The sequence below is a fragment of the Bos indicus x Bos taurus genome, chromosome 18, assembly GCF_003369695.1.
Source record: "Bos indicus x Bos taurus breed Angus x Brahman F1 hybrid chromosome 18, Bos_hybrid_MaternalHap_v2.0, whole genome shotgun sequence".
Classification (NCBI taxonomy): domain Eukaryota; kingdom Metazoa; phylum Chordata; class Mammalia; order Artiodactyla; family Bovidae; genus Bos; species Bos indicus x Bos taurus.
This window is the reverse complement of record NC_040093.1, coordinates 46,619,464-46,636,224: the sequence shown is the minus strand read 5'-3', so window position 1 is coordinate 46,636,224 and position 16,761 is coordinate 46,619,464. Positions and strand designations below refer to the sequence as shown.

The 16,761-nt window shown below is 36.1% G+C and overlaps 1 protein-coding gene across 6 annotated transcripts in view; it reads left to right on the top strand.

The window, feature by feature from the left end:
- Positions 1–16,761, top strand: part of CYLD (CYLD lysine 63 deubiquitinase) — a 73,356-nt gene that overhangs the window by 33,282 nt on the left and 23,313 nt on the right. For 4 of the 6 annotated variants that reach the window (XM_027513610.1, XM_027513608.1, XM_027513607.1 and 1 more), the window contains 5 exons: positions 6,491–6,589; positions 8,354–8,470; positions 11,811–12,190; positions 13,797–13,962; positions 14,952–15,093. In XM_027513610.1, the coding sequence (XP_027369411.1) occupies positions 6,491–6,589; positions 8,354–8,470; positions 11,811–12,190; positions 13,797–13,962; positions 14,952–15,093 (904 nt within the window). The remainder of the gene's footprint in view (positions 1–6,490; positions 6,590–8,353; positions 8,471–11,810; positions 12,191–13,796; positions 13,963–14,951; positions 15,094–16,761) is intronic. The other 2 variants (XM_027513609.1, XM_027513611.1) reach the window with 2 other exon arrangements.

Sequence of the window (16,761 nt, the reverse complement as noted above, 5' to 3'; positions counted from 1 at the left end):
TTGATAAGTAATCTTACCTTAAGGAAGTTTTTGTGTAGTTCTTGTGTATGGTATTAATATGTTTGGTAATTGGGTTTTATAATTCTTCATTCTACCCAAGTAAATTAAAATTTTCTTCAGTAGACTTTTCTGTCTATGTTAAATTCTCATTTGGGTTTAAATTATGCTCTTTTTTTTTTTTTTAAATTATGCTCTTGTGGCTGCTGATGTTAAGCAGTACATCAGTTAAGCAGTTTTTCTCAATTTAGTGGGTCATTCAAATTCACAGACATTTCTTGTGCTTTGGTTGTTATTGTTCACTAGTTGATTGTTATGATTGTCAACCCAAGTTTCCCCCAAGGGATTTTTCTTTTTCTGATAAATCAACAAGAGTGATAGGCAGGCTACTAATTTTATCATTCTGAATGCACTCCTGCTGTGTGTATGTGTATATACATGCATGTATATACACACACACACACACACATATACACATACATACATATATACATATATAAAATGGGTACTTTTGGCTTCATTTCTTTGCTCAACACAATGTCCATGTTGTTGTGTATTCTTTTTTATTGCTGTGTAATATTCCACTGTATGAACAGACTAGTTTATCTATTCTGTAGAATGCATTGTTCCAGTTTTAGGTTATTATGAATAAGGCTCCTATGAACATTTTATACGTGCCATTTGGTGAACATATTGTTCTATCTCTTTTAATATCTTTTAATCAAGATTATATTAATCTCTCAAAATTGTGTGCCAAATTTATTCCTCACTTTATTCACCTTTTCATACTTACCTTTTCCTGAGATGATAATCTCTTAAAATTTATTTAAGGTAAATGGCTTTTATTTTGGATCATGAATATAATTGTGACAAAGAAATCAGAATTTGTTGTTTGTTGTTCACTTGCTCAGTTGTGTCTGACACTTTGTGACCCCATGGACTGCACCATGCCAGGCTTCCTTGTGCTTCACTATCCTTCAGAGTTTGCTCAAACTCATGTCCACTGAGTTGGTAATGCCATCCAGCCATCTCATCCTCTTGTTGCCCCCTTCTCCTCTGGTCTTCACTCTTTTCCAGCATCAGAGTCTTTTTCAGTGAGTCAGCTCCTCACATCAGGTGGCCAAAGTATTGGAGCTTTAGCATCCAATATTCCAGTGAATATTCAGGGTTGAGTTCCTTTAGGATTGACTGGTTTGATCTCCTTGCTGTCCAAGAGACTCTCAAGAGTCCTCTCCAACACCACAGTTCGAAGGCATCAATTCTTCAGCACTCAGCCTTCTTTATGGTCAAACTCTCACATTCGTACATGACGACTAGAAGAACCTATAGCTTTGACCATATGGACCTTTGTTGGCAAAGTGATGTCTCTGCTTTTTAATACACTGTCTAGGTTTGTCATAGCTTTTCTTCCAAGGAGCAAGTGTCTTTTAATTTCATGGCTTCAATCACCATATGCAGTGATTTTGGAGCCCTAGGAAATAAAGTCTGTCACTGTATCCATTGTTTCCCCATCTGTTTGTCATGAAGTGATGGGACTGGATGCCATGATCTTAGTTTTTTGAATGTTGAGCTTTAAGCCTGCTTTTTCACTCTCTTCTTTTACCTTCATCAAGAGGCTCTTTAGTTCCTCTTCACTTTCTGCCATAAGGGTGGTGTCATCTGTGTATTTGAGGTTATTGATATTCTCCTGGCAATCTTGATTCTAGCCTGGCATATCGCATGATGTTAGTTGGTATGTGATTGCTGGAGGTCAGTTGCTAAATATGGCATGTATCCTTTATCTGCATAGAATTATATAGGATTGTCCTATTCCTAAAAATTGATATTTGAACTCCCTCCCCCCAAAGTCTTTGACAGAAGATAACCATTATTTCCAATTCCAGTGCCCTGCATATTCTAATCTTTGGAGCCCTCTCCTAGCATCACCAGCAGAGTTGTCACAGCGGCTCTTCCGTTTGGCCCTTCAGTACTGCCAGGCAGCCTTAGTTAAGGCCATTTTCTGTTTTTGTTATTATCACTGGTAACTGTATATAGATTAGATAGATAATGGTATACACGTGAATATCTTTTAAAATGAATTTGCATGCAATTATTTAATAATTACAGTTAATATGGATATATCTTTATATATAGCTGAGGAAAGAAGAGAAGCTAAAGGCAAAGGAGAAAAGGAAAGATGTACCCATTTGAATGCAGAGTTCCAAAAAGTAGCAAGGAGAGATTAAAAAAACCCTTCCTCAGTGATCAGTGCAAAGAAATAGAGGAAAAGAATAGAATGGGAAAGACTAGAGATCTATTCAAAAAAATTAGAGATACAAGGGAACATTTCATGCAAAGATGGGCATAATAAAGGACAGAAAAGGTATGGACCTAACAGAAGCAGAAGATATTAAGAGGAGGTGGCAAGAATACACAGAAGAACCATGCAAAAAAGATCTTCATGACCCAGATAACCATGATGGTGTGATCACTCACCTAGAGCCAGACATCCTGGAATTGTGAAATCAAGTGGGCCTTAGGAGAATCACTATGAACAAAGCTAGAGGAGGTGAAGGAATTCCAGCTGAGCTCTTTCAAATCCTAAAAGAGGATGCTGTGAAAGTGCTACACTCAATCTGCTAGCAAATTTGGAAAACTCCATAGTGGCCACAGGACTGGAAAAGGTCAGTTTTCATTCCAATCCCAAAGAAAGTCAATGCCAAACAATGTTCAAACTACTGCACAATTGTATTCATCTCACACACTAGCAAAGTAATGCTGAAAATTCTCCAAGCCAGACTTCAACAGTATATGAACCATGAACTTTCGGATGTTCAAGCTGGTTTTAGAAAAAGAGGAACCAGAGATCAAATTGCCAACATCTGCTGGATCATCAAAAAAGCAAGAGAGTTCCAGAAAAACATTTACTTCTTCTTTATTGACTACACCAAAGCCTTTGACTGTGTGGATCACAATAAACTGTGGGAAATTCTTCAAGAGATGGGAATACCAGAGCACCTTACCAACCTGCTGAGAAATCTGTATGCAGGTCAAGAAGCAACAGTTAGAACCAAACCAGAAACAGAGACTGGTTCCAAATTGGGAAAGGAGTACATTAAGGCTGTATATTATCACCCTGCTTATTTAATTTATTTGCAAGTACATCATGCAGAATGCCGGGCTGGATGAAGCACAAGCTAGAATCAAGATTGCTGGGAGAAATATCAATAACCTCAGATATGCAGAAGACACCACCCTTATGGTAGAAAGCGAAGAAGAACTAAAGAGCCTCTTGATGAAAGTGAAAGAGGAGAGTAAAAAAGCTGGCTTAAAACTCAACATTCAAAAAATTAAGATCACGGTATGTGGTCCCATCACTTCATGGCAAATGGATGGGGAAACAATGAAACAGAGGCAGGCTTTATTTTCTTGAGTTCCAAAATCACTACAGATGGTGACTGCAGCCGTGAAATCAAAAGACACTTGTTCTTTGGAAGAAAAACTATGACCAACCTAGACAGCACATTAAAAAGCAGAGATGTTACTTTACCGACAAAGGTCCATCTAGTCAAAGCTATGGTTTTTCCAGTAGTCATGTATGAGTATGAGATTTGGACTATAAAGAAGGCTGAGTGCCAAAGAATTGATACTTTTGAACTGTGGTGTTGGAGAAGACTCTTGAGAGTCCCTTGGACAGCAAGGAGATCCAACCAGTCCATCCTAAAGGAAATCAGTCCGGAATATTCATTGGAAGGACTGATGTTGAAGCTGAAACTCCAATACTTTGGCCACTTGATGCAAAGAACTGACTCATTGGAAAAGACCCAGATGCTGGGAAAGATTGAAGGCAGGAGAAGGGGACGACAGAGGATGAGATGGTTGGATGGCATCACCGACTCGATGGACATGAGTTTGAGTCAACTGCAGGAGTTGGTGATGGACAGGGAGGCCTGGCGTGCTGCAGTCTGTGGGGTCACAAAGAGTCGGACACAACTGAGTGACTGAACTGAACTGTAATATTAGAATTAGTTTTCTGTAGTCGATGTGTATGTTGTAGTTTGGAAACTTTTGCGAGTGACTAAGAAGTTTTACCTTTTACAGTGGCTCTCATATGTGGTATTTGGAGATATTTGAATGGCAACATAATAAAAAATACTAGTAAATAGCCTTTCTTTTACTATATGACTTGGTTAAACACACGGTTATTCAGTTTAATTTTGAATTAAAATATTCCATTTGATCACATTATGAGACAGTTAAGATATAGTTTTTATAATGCAGTCTTCTCCCTCTCCAACTGTGAAAAAAAGTTACAAAGCATCATTTATATGTAATTAATTCAGTATTATTTCCTTCTTTCTTAAAAAATAAAAAGGACCCTTTCTTTGTGCATACAATGTAAAACTTTTCTTATTTTCTACTTTGGTTTCTAAAAAATCCACTCTGGGTACATTGCTTCTGCTAATACATAGCTTTATCAGGTAGGACTCCTGAGTGTCTTGTTGGCTTCCATGGATGCATTGAACTTCCCATCAAAACACTTTCCAGACTGACTTTATTCTACATTTGCTTGATCATTGTCTGTGAATATCTTATGAAAATCACTGACTGTAAGATTTAAAGTAGTCTTTGTATCAACAAGTATGCCAGGATTATTGCATTTATATTTCAAAAATGTTTTAAGTGTTTGCTTCACTAATATTATTGCTATTTATCTCTGGCTTTCTGCATCATTCATTTGTCTATAGCTTTCTCTGTTTTTTTTCTTTGTATATATGTGTTAAATGAACATATATATGTTTTTAAAAACTGATACATATACCTAACCAGACTTTTTCCAATATGTGTTCCATGAAATATATTGATCTGGGATGCTAAGTAGAGTGACATAAAAGATGTTATCAAGTAAATTTACTGTATTTCTCTTTGAGAGATCACATTGCATATTAGCATATAAAGATTCTGGGGTGATGCAGTAAATAAGTCTAGGACACTTCCCCACACACAGGGGTGTTCCGGGGATACCAATCTGGGAAATCCTGCAAAAAAACTCAGTACTAAGTTTTCTTGACATATGATTAAAAGTGGTTAAATTTTCAAGAATTTAAAGCACTTAGTGGGACTGTATTTGAGAGTGTATTATTTTGCAGAAATTACATTTTGAAATATAACAATAATTTGGTTTTGGTATGATCTTTCTACTTTCTGTCTGTTCAGTTGCTCGGTTGTGTCTGACTGTTTGCAACCCCATGGACTGCAACATGCCAGGCTACCCTGTCCATCACCAACTCCTGGAGCTTGCTCAAACTCATGTCAGTTGAGTCAGTAATGCCATCAACCATCTCATCCTCTGTTACCCCTTCTCCTCCTGCTTTCAGTCTTTCTAAGCATCAGGGTCTTTTCCAATGAGTAAGTTCTTTGCATCAAGTGACCAGAATATTGGAGTTCAGCTTCAGCATCAGTCCTACCAATGAATATTCAGGACTGATGTCCTTTGGGATTGACTGGTTTGTTCTCATTCAGACCATGGGACTCTCAAGAGTTTTCTCCAATACCATAGTTCAAAAGCATCAATTCTTTGGCACTCAGCTTTCTTTATAGTCCAACTCTCACATCCATACATCAGTTCAGTTCAGTCGCTCAGTCATGTCCAACTCTTTGTGACCCCACGGACTGCAGCACGCCAAGCTTCCCTGTCCATCACCAACTCCCAGAGCTTACTCAAACTCATGTCATTGAATCAGTGATGCCATCCAACCATCTCATCCTCTGTCGTCCCCTTCTCCTCCTGCCTTCAATCTTTCTCAGCATCGGGGTCTTTTGAAATGAATCAGTTCTTATTAGACGGCCAAAGTTTTGGAGTTTCAGCTTCAGCATCAGTCCTTCCAATGAATATTCAGGACTGATTTCCTTTAGGATGGACTGGTTGGATCTCCTTGCTGTCCAAGAGACTCTCAAGAGTCTTCTCTAACACCACTGTTCAAAAGCATCAGTTCTTCGGTGCTCAGGTGTCTTTATAGCCCCACTCTCACATCCATACATGACTGTTGAAAAAACCATAGCTTTGACTGGATGGACCTTTGTCAGCAAAGTAATGTCTCTGCTTTTTAATATGCTGTCTAGGTTGATCATAACTTTTCTTCCAAGGAGCAAGTGTCTTTTAATTTCATGACTGCAGTCACCATCTGCAGTGATTTTGGAGCCCCCCCCCCAAAATCAATTCTGTCACTGTTTCCATGTTTCCCCATCCATTTGCCATGAAGTGATGGGACCGGATGCCATGATCTTAGTTTTTTGAATGTTGAGTTTTAAGCCAGCTTTTCACTCTTCTCTTTCACTTTCATCAAGAGGCTTTCTACTTTCTATGGCCTTAATGAATTTGTAAGACTACTGTGAAAATGCTGCTTTTTTGTTGGAAAGGGATTGTTGTTATTGCTGTCATTATTTGCTTGATTGTTTCTCTTTTATAAGAATTTCCTTTTATCTTTTTTTAAAAATATGTTTACTGTTTCAGAGAGTGTGACACAGGAAAGGAGGCCTCCCAAACTTGCATTTATGTCAAGAGGTGTTGGGGACAAAGGTTCATTCAGTCATAATAAACCAAAGGCTACAGGTATGGGTTAATAAAATACAGTTCTTAGTTATTTATATGATTTTTGATTTGGCATAGATTAAAAAATGTTGAAAAGTATTACTTCTTAAGGTATATGTATATTTTCTTCTTTCAGATATTTTTAGTAGTTTACTAAACAAGTTTATAGATGGTTGCTTAAGCCAAGACTTCCCAACCTTTTTTAATTAATAAAAAATTTCCTGTGGGGACCTGTATCTTTTTCTGGTTCATATAAGCTGATTTTTGGAATTCCCTACTTGCAACATTTGTATATATAGCTTATGTGTGGCTCAGTCACTTAGTCATGTCTGACTCTTTGCAACCCTTATGGACTGTAGCCCTCCAGGCTTTTCCGTGCATGGAATTCTTCAGGCAAGAATACATTTCCGTTCTCCATGGGATCTTTCTGACCCAGGGATCAAACCCCGGTCTCCTGCATTGCAGGTGGATTCTTTACTATTTGAGCCACCAGGGAAGCCCCTATATATAGTTTATAGTTTCACTGTACAAAATAATCTTTTATGGGTAATGTTATGTAGGATAAAGTATACTAGAGATTATGTGGATTTTGCTAATAGAATTGGCACAAGTTAAATTCCAAACTGCTAAGCAAAAGTCTTTGTCTTTCTCCCAGAAACTCCCTCACAGTACATGTAGAGTTCTTTTTTTTTTTTAATTTTTTTTTTTTTACATGTAGAGTTCTTAGTTGTTTTTTGTTTAGCTTCCACATAGGTCATAGATTTATTAGGTGATAGTTATACAAGCCAAACAGCTCATTTAAAAGGTGGCAAGAACTGTTCTAAACCCAGATATAGATTAGGAAAATATTATTTTTTCCTTGGTTTCAGTTCAATAAAAAGAAATTTTACGCTAAGAAATATTTTATGTGCCATTGGACCCTGAGAGACTTTGAATTAAATAAAATACATAGTCTGTAGTATTTTTTATGTTAACTTATGAATCTAGATAGGTAGTTCAACTTGCTGCTCTCACTTAAATGTAAATAGTCTAAAGATTTTAAGACACATGTGCTACTTTTGTTGCAGCAGATTTTAGTTATAGGAATGAAGTATAGAGTTATCTGCTTTAAATTGAAAAAGAAATCAGATTTATATGGGTTCTAAAGACACCACTGCTCTCAACTATAGCATGTCCTCTTAGTACTAGGACAGGGGAATGTCTTGCCTTGTCTGTAACATAGCTGTACTAATGTTTTCTTACATTTAGTAAGTCTAATGCATAAGCAATAATACTGCTTCACTTTTCCAGAGACATGAAGAAACCCAGCAAGGGATTTGTTGACTAACAATTCCAAAATAGTTAAATCTTAAATCTTTAAACTTAATAAGTGCAATTGATTTATATACATTTGAAGAACTTTTGAGGGCAGCTGTTTTAGAATAAGAGGTTATATTTGTGAACGAAGAGATTTGTCAGATGAAACTGGGGAATGATGATTTTTGACATTTGGAAAAAAGCCATAGTACATGAGGTGATTTTTTTTTAAGTAATTTTTTTTTTAAAGGTAGGCTTTTCTTTTATATCGTCTACTCTTATATTGTCTCCTGCACTGAACAATCTTTTTGATGTTGCAAAAATGGTTACCAACTTTTTCAAAGCTGAAGACACTAATAAGATATATTGTGTTTGCATACATTTGTTGGTTGTATAATTGTGACACCATATGCATATTAATTTCTCTTATGGAAAAACTTTCACACCATATTGGCTTTATTTTTAAAAGAAACTTTTCTTGTTCCATAGGATCTACCTCAGACCCTGGAACTAGAAACAGATCTGAATTATTTTATACCTTAAATGGGTCTTCTGTTGACTCACAACCACAATCCAAATCAAAAAATTCATGGTACATTGATGAAGGTAATCTATAATTTTAGTTTGGTTTTTTTTTTTTAATGATTCTGTCCTTTTAACTTACCAGATAAAAAATAGCTTTTCACCAATATATGTAGTTTTTGGAAACAAAATGAGTAGACCATAAAACTTTCTTTATTGATAGTGCTGAGTTAAAATACTGTACACAGTTTGAATGACACTGCTATTAAGGTTATTGCAATATTTAGAAAATGTATCAGCAGCGTGTTTTCTTCACTTCACTCATCTGTTTAAGGTAGAAGATCTCTAGAATCAATTGAATTGTTTAAAGACTTCTTGCTGTCTTGATATTCTTAAACACTGCTTTTAAAAAACCCTACTTTCCCTTGGTTCCAGGACATCACTTTCTTCTGGTTTATTCTTTTGTTGTTGTTGTTGTTGTGCATCTGTTCAACAAATATTTGTTGAATGCTTTCTGTGTTCCAGAAACAGATGTAGAATTTCAATTTTGATGAGCATAATAAAAGCATATGGTGCATCCTTAAATTAGAAAATAGAAATAATTTAGTTGTAAAAGAACATTGTTTCTATCATTGTTTTACTTATATAGTTTAAAAGCTATTCTCTGCAACATTTGATTCATTTATTTAAAAAAAAAATAAAACAAAGCAAATACTGAGTATTTTCTTAGTGGCTGTGAATCCAGCCATGGAAAAGACTAACAAAGTTCCTGGTTATAGGCAGCTTATATTCTAGTTGGTATGATAGACAATAAATGTATAGACACATAAGATAATAATCAACTGTGACATGTGCCATGAAGGAGACACACAAGGTGATAGTGGCTGGTAGGCAGCCGGCTCCCAGAGGGTGGTTTGGAAAAGATTCTTTGAGGAAATGATATTTACGTGAGATCTGGATGGTATGAATGAACCTACCAGAGAAAGAGCTTGAGAGGAGCATTCTAGGCAGAGGAAATAGCAAAGGACCTGAAGTGAGACATTTTTATATTTGGGGCACAGGAAGTAGGGGCAGGCAGGGTAAGCAAGGAGAAGAGGTGTATGAAACGAATCTGGAGAGGAGGTAGGAGCCAGATCATCTAGAACCTAATAAGCATTGGTGAGAGGCTTAGTGTTTATTAAAAGAATACTGGAAAGCCATTGAAGGTTTTAAACAGGGGAATGACACAAGATCACGTAAGATCTTTAAATTTTAAAAAGATCTCAGTAGTTGTTGTGTGGTAATTAGATTGGTAAGTAGAGGGCCGAGAGACCAGGTAACACTGGCTGCAGTGTGAGAGATGATGGTGGCCTCGACTATGGAGATGGTGGTCGAGGGTAAGAGTGTTGGACACACTGGGTATATATTTTGGAGACAGAAACAAGACTTTGCTTTATGGAACTGAGTGTTGGGCTTGGAGGGTTGAGAGTTTGGAAAAGAAAAGAATAACTTTAAAATAGATTAAATATCATGAGTAAAGAATCTTAAATGAGTTAAAGTGTTAAGTATAGTAAACACCCTCGTAGTCTCTACTCACTTTAAGAAAAAGAACACAGTATCATTCCCTTTGAAATCCCCTTGGCACCTCTTCCTAGTGTCACCCCCTGCACTCTCCTCTGAGCTACCATCATCTTTAATTTAGTGTTTATCATTCTCTTGGTTTTCATGATCTCTTTATGAGTTTGTCTATCTAAATAGCATACTGTTAGTTCTGCATGGTTTTGAGTTTTATATGCAAGGAATCAGACTGCATGGATATCATGTTATTGTCTTCCTCAACATTATGTTCTTAAGAGTCATCCAAGTTGTAGTATGTGATTATGATTTATTAATTTTCATTGCTGTATATCATTCCATTCCATTTCATTGCTATGAAATATTTAAATATACCACAATGTAATTATCTATTCAGCCATTGATGGACTTTTGGATTGATTTTATTTTCTTGCTATATTAACAACTCTGCTATTAACATTCTTATCCATGTCTAGGGTATGTTCCTAGGAGTGGAATTACTATATGTACATGGAATATGCACATCTTTCCTTTACTAAATAATGCCAAAGTGTTTCCCAGCATAGTTATGCCAATTCACACTCACATCAGCTTTGTATAAGGGTATCATTTACTTGTCATTCTCACCAACAGTTAATGTTCTAAGATCTTTGCCTTTTGAAATGATACCTTGTGTTGGTTTTGACTTTCTTTTATTGTGTTTCCTAATAACAAAAATCTTCTCATTGATTTTTTGGTGATTTAAGTTTCTTTTTCTATGAGTTGCCTTTACGAGTCTTTCTTGGAAAGAGAAATTTTTTCTGGTCTTTCTTAAAAAAATTGATTTATAGACCCTTTTCAAGTACTAATTCTTTGTCAGAAATAAGGATTACAAATATTTTCTCCTTATTTGTGGCTCTTATTTTTATTCATGCTACAGTGCTTTTTATTGAACAGGTAGCTCTCAATATTATTGTGGTCATACTTGTCAGTCTTTCCCTTTATGATTTTGTATACTCACGGTTAAGATATTTTTCTCTACCCTAAAGTCACAAAGAACATTCTTCTTTATTCTCTTCCAAAGTTTGTAGTTTTGCCTTTGATGTCTTTAAGCCATTTGGAAATGGTTTTTGTGTAGAGTATGACAGAGGAGTTTCAATTTAATTTTTTTAAAAATATGGATAATTGATAATCTCAGCACTGTTTATTAAGATGTTTGTTCTTTCAACACTGATTGGCAGTGCCTGCTTGGCAATTACGTTAGTTATTTTAGTGAAGCAGCTTTTGACTTTGGTCTTTTAATTCATTGATTTCTGTTTTTGTGTTTATTCTTTCTCCTTGACTACTTTTTGGGAGGTTATTCTGTTGTTTATCTAACTTCCTAGGTTCTATGCTGAGTTTATTAAAATTACCTTACCTTTTTGCTAAAATGAACTAAGTTTATACACTTCATTTATAAGTATTACTTTAGTTGTATTCCACCAGTGTTCATTTTTTCTCTTCCTTTTTTCCTTTATTTTAAAAACTTACTTTATTCTTTCTTCTCTGATTCATTAGTTAGAAGCACCTTTCTTAAATTTTTTGCTGTCTTTTATATTAGTTTTTGTAACTTGATTATATTTTGGACAAAGAATGTAACTTATACAGTTCCAATCAATGATATATTTTTTTGGTTTGAGTAATTGGGAACCATTCACTGAGGCAGAAAAATTTGGAGGCGGGGAAGGAGAATCAAGAGCACTGTCTTAGAGACAGTAAGTTTGCAATGCTTATGAGAATCATACTAGAAGAGGTCTGGTGGGCAGTTGGACTTATGTATGTACATTTAAAGATGTAGGGCATATTTAATATTCTTGAATACATTTATCTAATTAAGAATAATTTTTTATAGTTGCTGAAGACCCTGCAAAATCGCTTACAGAGATTCCTCCAGACTTTGGGCATGCTTCACCACCACTGCAACCTCCTTCCATGAACTCACTCTCCAGCGAGAACAGATTTCATTCTTTACCGTTTAGTCTGACAAAGATGCCCAACACCAATGGAAGTATTAGCCACAGTCCACTCTCTCTGTCAGTTCAATCTGTGATGGGCGAGCTGAACAATGCCCCTGTGCAGGAGAGTCCACCCTTGGCCGTATCTTCTGGTAACTCACATGGCCTGGAAGTGGGCTCGTTGGCTGAGGTCAAGGAGAATCCTCCTTTCTACGGGGTAATCCGCTGGATTGGTCAGCCACCAGGCCTCAATGAAGTACTAGCCGGACTGGAACTGGTAATTTAATTTGACCTAAAAATTATATTTCTTTTCCATCTGGGGTTTTGTACAGATTTTTCCTTATTATATTTTTTTTTGGTGAAATATTTTATTTGTCAAAAAGCCATCACTAGAGAAAAATTTTATTACGAATTGCCTGACTTCCTTTGCCACCTGTTAAGCATCTGATCATCTTGTTCCATATGTTAGTTTGATGTATGTTCAAGGAATGAAAATAGATTTTTAGGCTAATGGGTTTAGGCTCATTATATTAAACAGAATACGGTAAGGAAAGCAAATTTTAATCAGTTTTTCTTTTTCTTTTTTTTCTTAACCTTCCTTATACAATCAGTTCCAATGTTTATATCATTGACTTTAAGATTAATCACCATTTTTAGTGACATTTTGAAATCTTTGGTTGTGGGAAAGATTTTGGAAATTAGAATATTGCTTGACATTTCATAATCAGGAAAGAGAATTTGAGTACTCTTAGGTTTTATTTAAAAATATTTATTTTTTTAGGCTTACTTGTTCAGTCTAAAAAAATAAATATTTTTAAATAAAACCTAAGAGTACTCAAATGGGCATACACACTGAGGAAACCAGAAGGGAAAGAGACACGTGTACCCCAATGTTCATCGCAGCACTGTTTATAATAGCCAAGACATGGAAGCAACCTAGATGTCCATCAGCAGATGAATGGATAAGAAAGCTGTGGTACATATACACAATGGAGTATTACTCAGCCATTAAAAAGAATACATTTGAATCAGTTCTAATGAGGTGGATGAAACTGGAGCCTATTATACAGAGTGAAGTAAGCCAGAAGGAAAAACATAAATACAGTACACTAACGCATATATATGGAATTTAGAAAGATGGTAACAATAACCCGGTGTACGAGACAGCAAAAGAGACACTGATGTATAGAACAGTCTTATGGACTCTGTGGGAGAGGGAGAGGGTGGGAAGATTTGGGAGAATGGCAATGAAACATGTAAAATATCATGTAGGAAACGAGTTGCCAGTCCAGGTTCGATGCACGATGCTGGATGCTTGGGGCTGGTGCACTGGGATGGCCCAGAGGGATGGTATGGGGAGGGAGGAGGGAGGAGGGTTCGGGATGGGGAACACTTGTATACCTGTGGCGGATTCATTTTGATATTTGGCAAAACTAATACAATTATGTAAAGTTTAAAAATAAAATAAAATTAGAAAAAAAAATTATTTTTTAATTTGTTGGTTTGCAGGCTAGTGAATGCTAATTTTTCTTTTTGAGTGGTTAAAATAAATAGCTTCTTTTGCCCTTCTCTCCCTACTAGTTTTAATGCTTTTGGAAATGGTGCAGGAAAGTCAGTGAACCAGGGAAGGTTTAAGCATGTATTCAAAAGAGAAATACATTGAGGATTTTATGCTGGAATAAGGCATTAATTTCTCAAATTGAAAGGGCTGAAACACTAATTAGTCAACCCCCTTTTTGTGATCAAGTTCTCAGGACAGGTGTGACAAGGGAGTTCTAAGGAAGCGTTAACTTAGTTAACCCTAAGGTAAATAGGTCTTAGTTCTTTGTATATGTCTTTGCAAGATGCAGAATAATGCATGTCTAAGCTTCTTTTTTTTCCAGGAAGATGAATGTGCGGGTTGTACAGATGGAACATTCAGGGGCACTCGCTATTTCACCTGTGCCCTTAAGAAGGCGCTGTTTGTTAAACTGAAGAGCTGCAGACCCGACTCGAGGTTTGCGTCCCTGCAGCCAGTTTCCAATCAGATCGAACGCTGTAACTCTTTAGGTATTTGCCTGCCTTTCATTTATTTACTAATCTGAAATGACTCTAGTTCTAATCTCATGTCATTTTGCAGTAGATAGTAGTAACAGTGTTTCTTTGTTTCTTGCCAGTGTTCATCAGGCTTTTAAATCAGAAAAAAAAAAATGATTATTTGGTCTATAAGAAAGTTACATTTATTCTAAGAGGGGCCATTTAAGAAAAAGTAATAGCCAGGAAACTGTGCTTGAGACCTTAAAAATTGAGAAATAGTGGGATTTATTTTTCCCTTTCTGTTTATTACAGACATTTAATTTTCAACAGCTCAGGAGGTAGAGATGGAAATGTGGCCTTTTGTATGGCACTGATTTTCGTCTCTCTGTATTGTTCAAGTACATTAGTCAGCATATCTTATCAAGAATGACTTTCTTCTCAGTGTATTGTCTAAGTACCTCAATAATCATATCTTATCAAGAAGTCAGCATTATTAGAAAAAGTAGTTTTAATTGCTTGATGAAGGGCTGATCCTCTCATCACTTATAGTAGGTGGCAGTTTCCTGATACTAACCCTTTCCAGTTTTGTATCATCATGGTGAAGCATCTTGAGGGTTAAACAGGTAAAAATAGGAAAATTATTTTTATGGAAAACATGTTTTCTTACAGTAGAAATAATGCTTTAAAATTTTTTGTTTTCTTTTCCAACTTGAAAAATGAAACATCTTCAGACAAAATATTTGGGAAACAAAATATTTTGCTTGGCAAAGATGCTTTTTTACATTGCTTGATACTCTAAAGTGTTTTTTAAATGGTGGAAGAAGTAAGGTTGAAAATGAATGTTAGCATTTTTTATAAGCCAGGCTGAATAATAATTAACCAAAACCTACCTTTAGCTTAGTTTTAAATTGGGTAATAAATTGTGTGTCAAAATACAAAAAGATATTTTTAAGTGAGGGAATATGTATGGGAATATATACTATATTAGCTTGAAAGAGTTGTTTTCATTTTTATCTTTGCAGCATTTGGAGGGTACTTAAGTGAAGTAGTAGAAGAAAATACTCCACCAAAAATGGAAAAAGAAGGTTTAGAGATAATGATTGGAAAGAAGAAAGGTATCCAGGGTCATTACAATTCTTGTTACTTAGACTCTACCTTATTCTGGTAAGTTTAAAATTAATGCACTAGGAATATAATGCCATGGGGACGGGTATGTGTGTATGTGAGAGAGGGAGGTAGAAGGAGGGAGAGAAACGGAGGAGCTGCCAGCTGGCTCTGAGTGGAGAAACTGGGGGCTCTGGGGTTCAGGACAGAAAGGGAGATTTGCATTTCACTATATGCTCCTGGGAAACTACTGAGTATTGTCTTATGTGCCTGTATCCAAAAAATGAGTACAAGAAGTCATGCAGTGAATGATGGGTAAGAGGAAATGGTGGTGTTACCGGTGGAGCAGATATTCTGAGTGTATGTGGGAAAGCAAAGGACTGAAGAGAATAAGTACAGGATCTTTGTGCACAAATTAAATAACAGGACTTGCCATAAGTCATTGACTGATTTGCGTGTTTGTTTTACTAAGTAGAGGCAATCATAAATCTGCTTTAAAGAATTATTTTCAGTAGAAGCAGTTGCCCTTGTATATGTAGTTTATTTCAAAGTTGAACAATTTAACATGGCAAAAATTTTTGTGCTCTGAAGATTGAACCAAGTACACTGCTAGTTAAATTGAGAATAACCTGCCAGCTTGGTACAGCCATGTTGTAAGAAGTAGGAAGTTAATAAGATGTTAAAATTTCAAAGGCAGGAAGAAGAATAAAAGTGGAGGGCCATTTTGGGGGCAGAATATTTTCAGTCTCACTGAAGTGTTGACAAAAGCAAGAATTGATGTAATATTCTTCAGATTTTCTGATAAAACTCTGTGTTAGCCAAATTTTCTTTTTTCTTTGATGTTAGCATATAACTGCTGTTAGTCCCAATTGATTTTGACATTTAAAGTAATTTAGGTCTCTGCAAAAGGGTGTGACAAGAAAGAATATATATATTATTCTTAATATATATATATATATATATATATATAGTATAATATCTAGAATGGGTTGCGTATTGGCAATGTTTTTACCCTGGGAGGTTAGTTTCCAGACTTTCTTCTCTGTTGTCTATTTGTTAACTCAGATTTGTAGGCTTTCTTTCAGTTTTTGCAAAGAACTTTTTCCCAGTAGGTATATTTTTATCCTTTAACACTGCCAATCAATAGTTTACCTTCTTCTTCCCTCTCTCTCTCTCTTTTTTTTTTAAACTAAGCAGCAGTATTTCTTTCTTAAAGATTTATTTATTTATTTTATATTGTGGCTGTGGTGGGTCTTTGCTGCTGCTTGCAGGCTTTCTCTAGTTGTGACAAGCAGGGGCTCATTGCAGTGCATGGGTTTCTCATTGTGGTGGCTTCTCTTGTTGTGGAGCACAGACTCTAGGTGCACAGGCTTCTGTAGCTGCAGTGTGTGTGCTCAGTAGCGTTGGCTTGAGAGCTCTAGAGTACAGGCTCAAGAGTTGTGGCAGAGTGGCTTAGTTATTCCACCGCATATGGGATCCTCCTAGACCACGGATCAAACCGGCATCCCCTGCACTGCAAGGTGGATTCTTAACTACTGGACCAGGGAAGCACTATAGTTTACCTTCTTGATATTAGTATTCTCCTTATCCTGGGAGGATTTCTAGGCCCTAATGAGTGAGCCATAGGAAACCTGACAGTTTTGTTTGCCTGTATTAATGAAAAATACTGATTTGTATGTTATGTGTTCTCTCTTGTGATTTTTCTCTTCATTTTCTTTTTAGTATGTG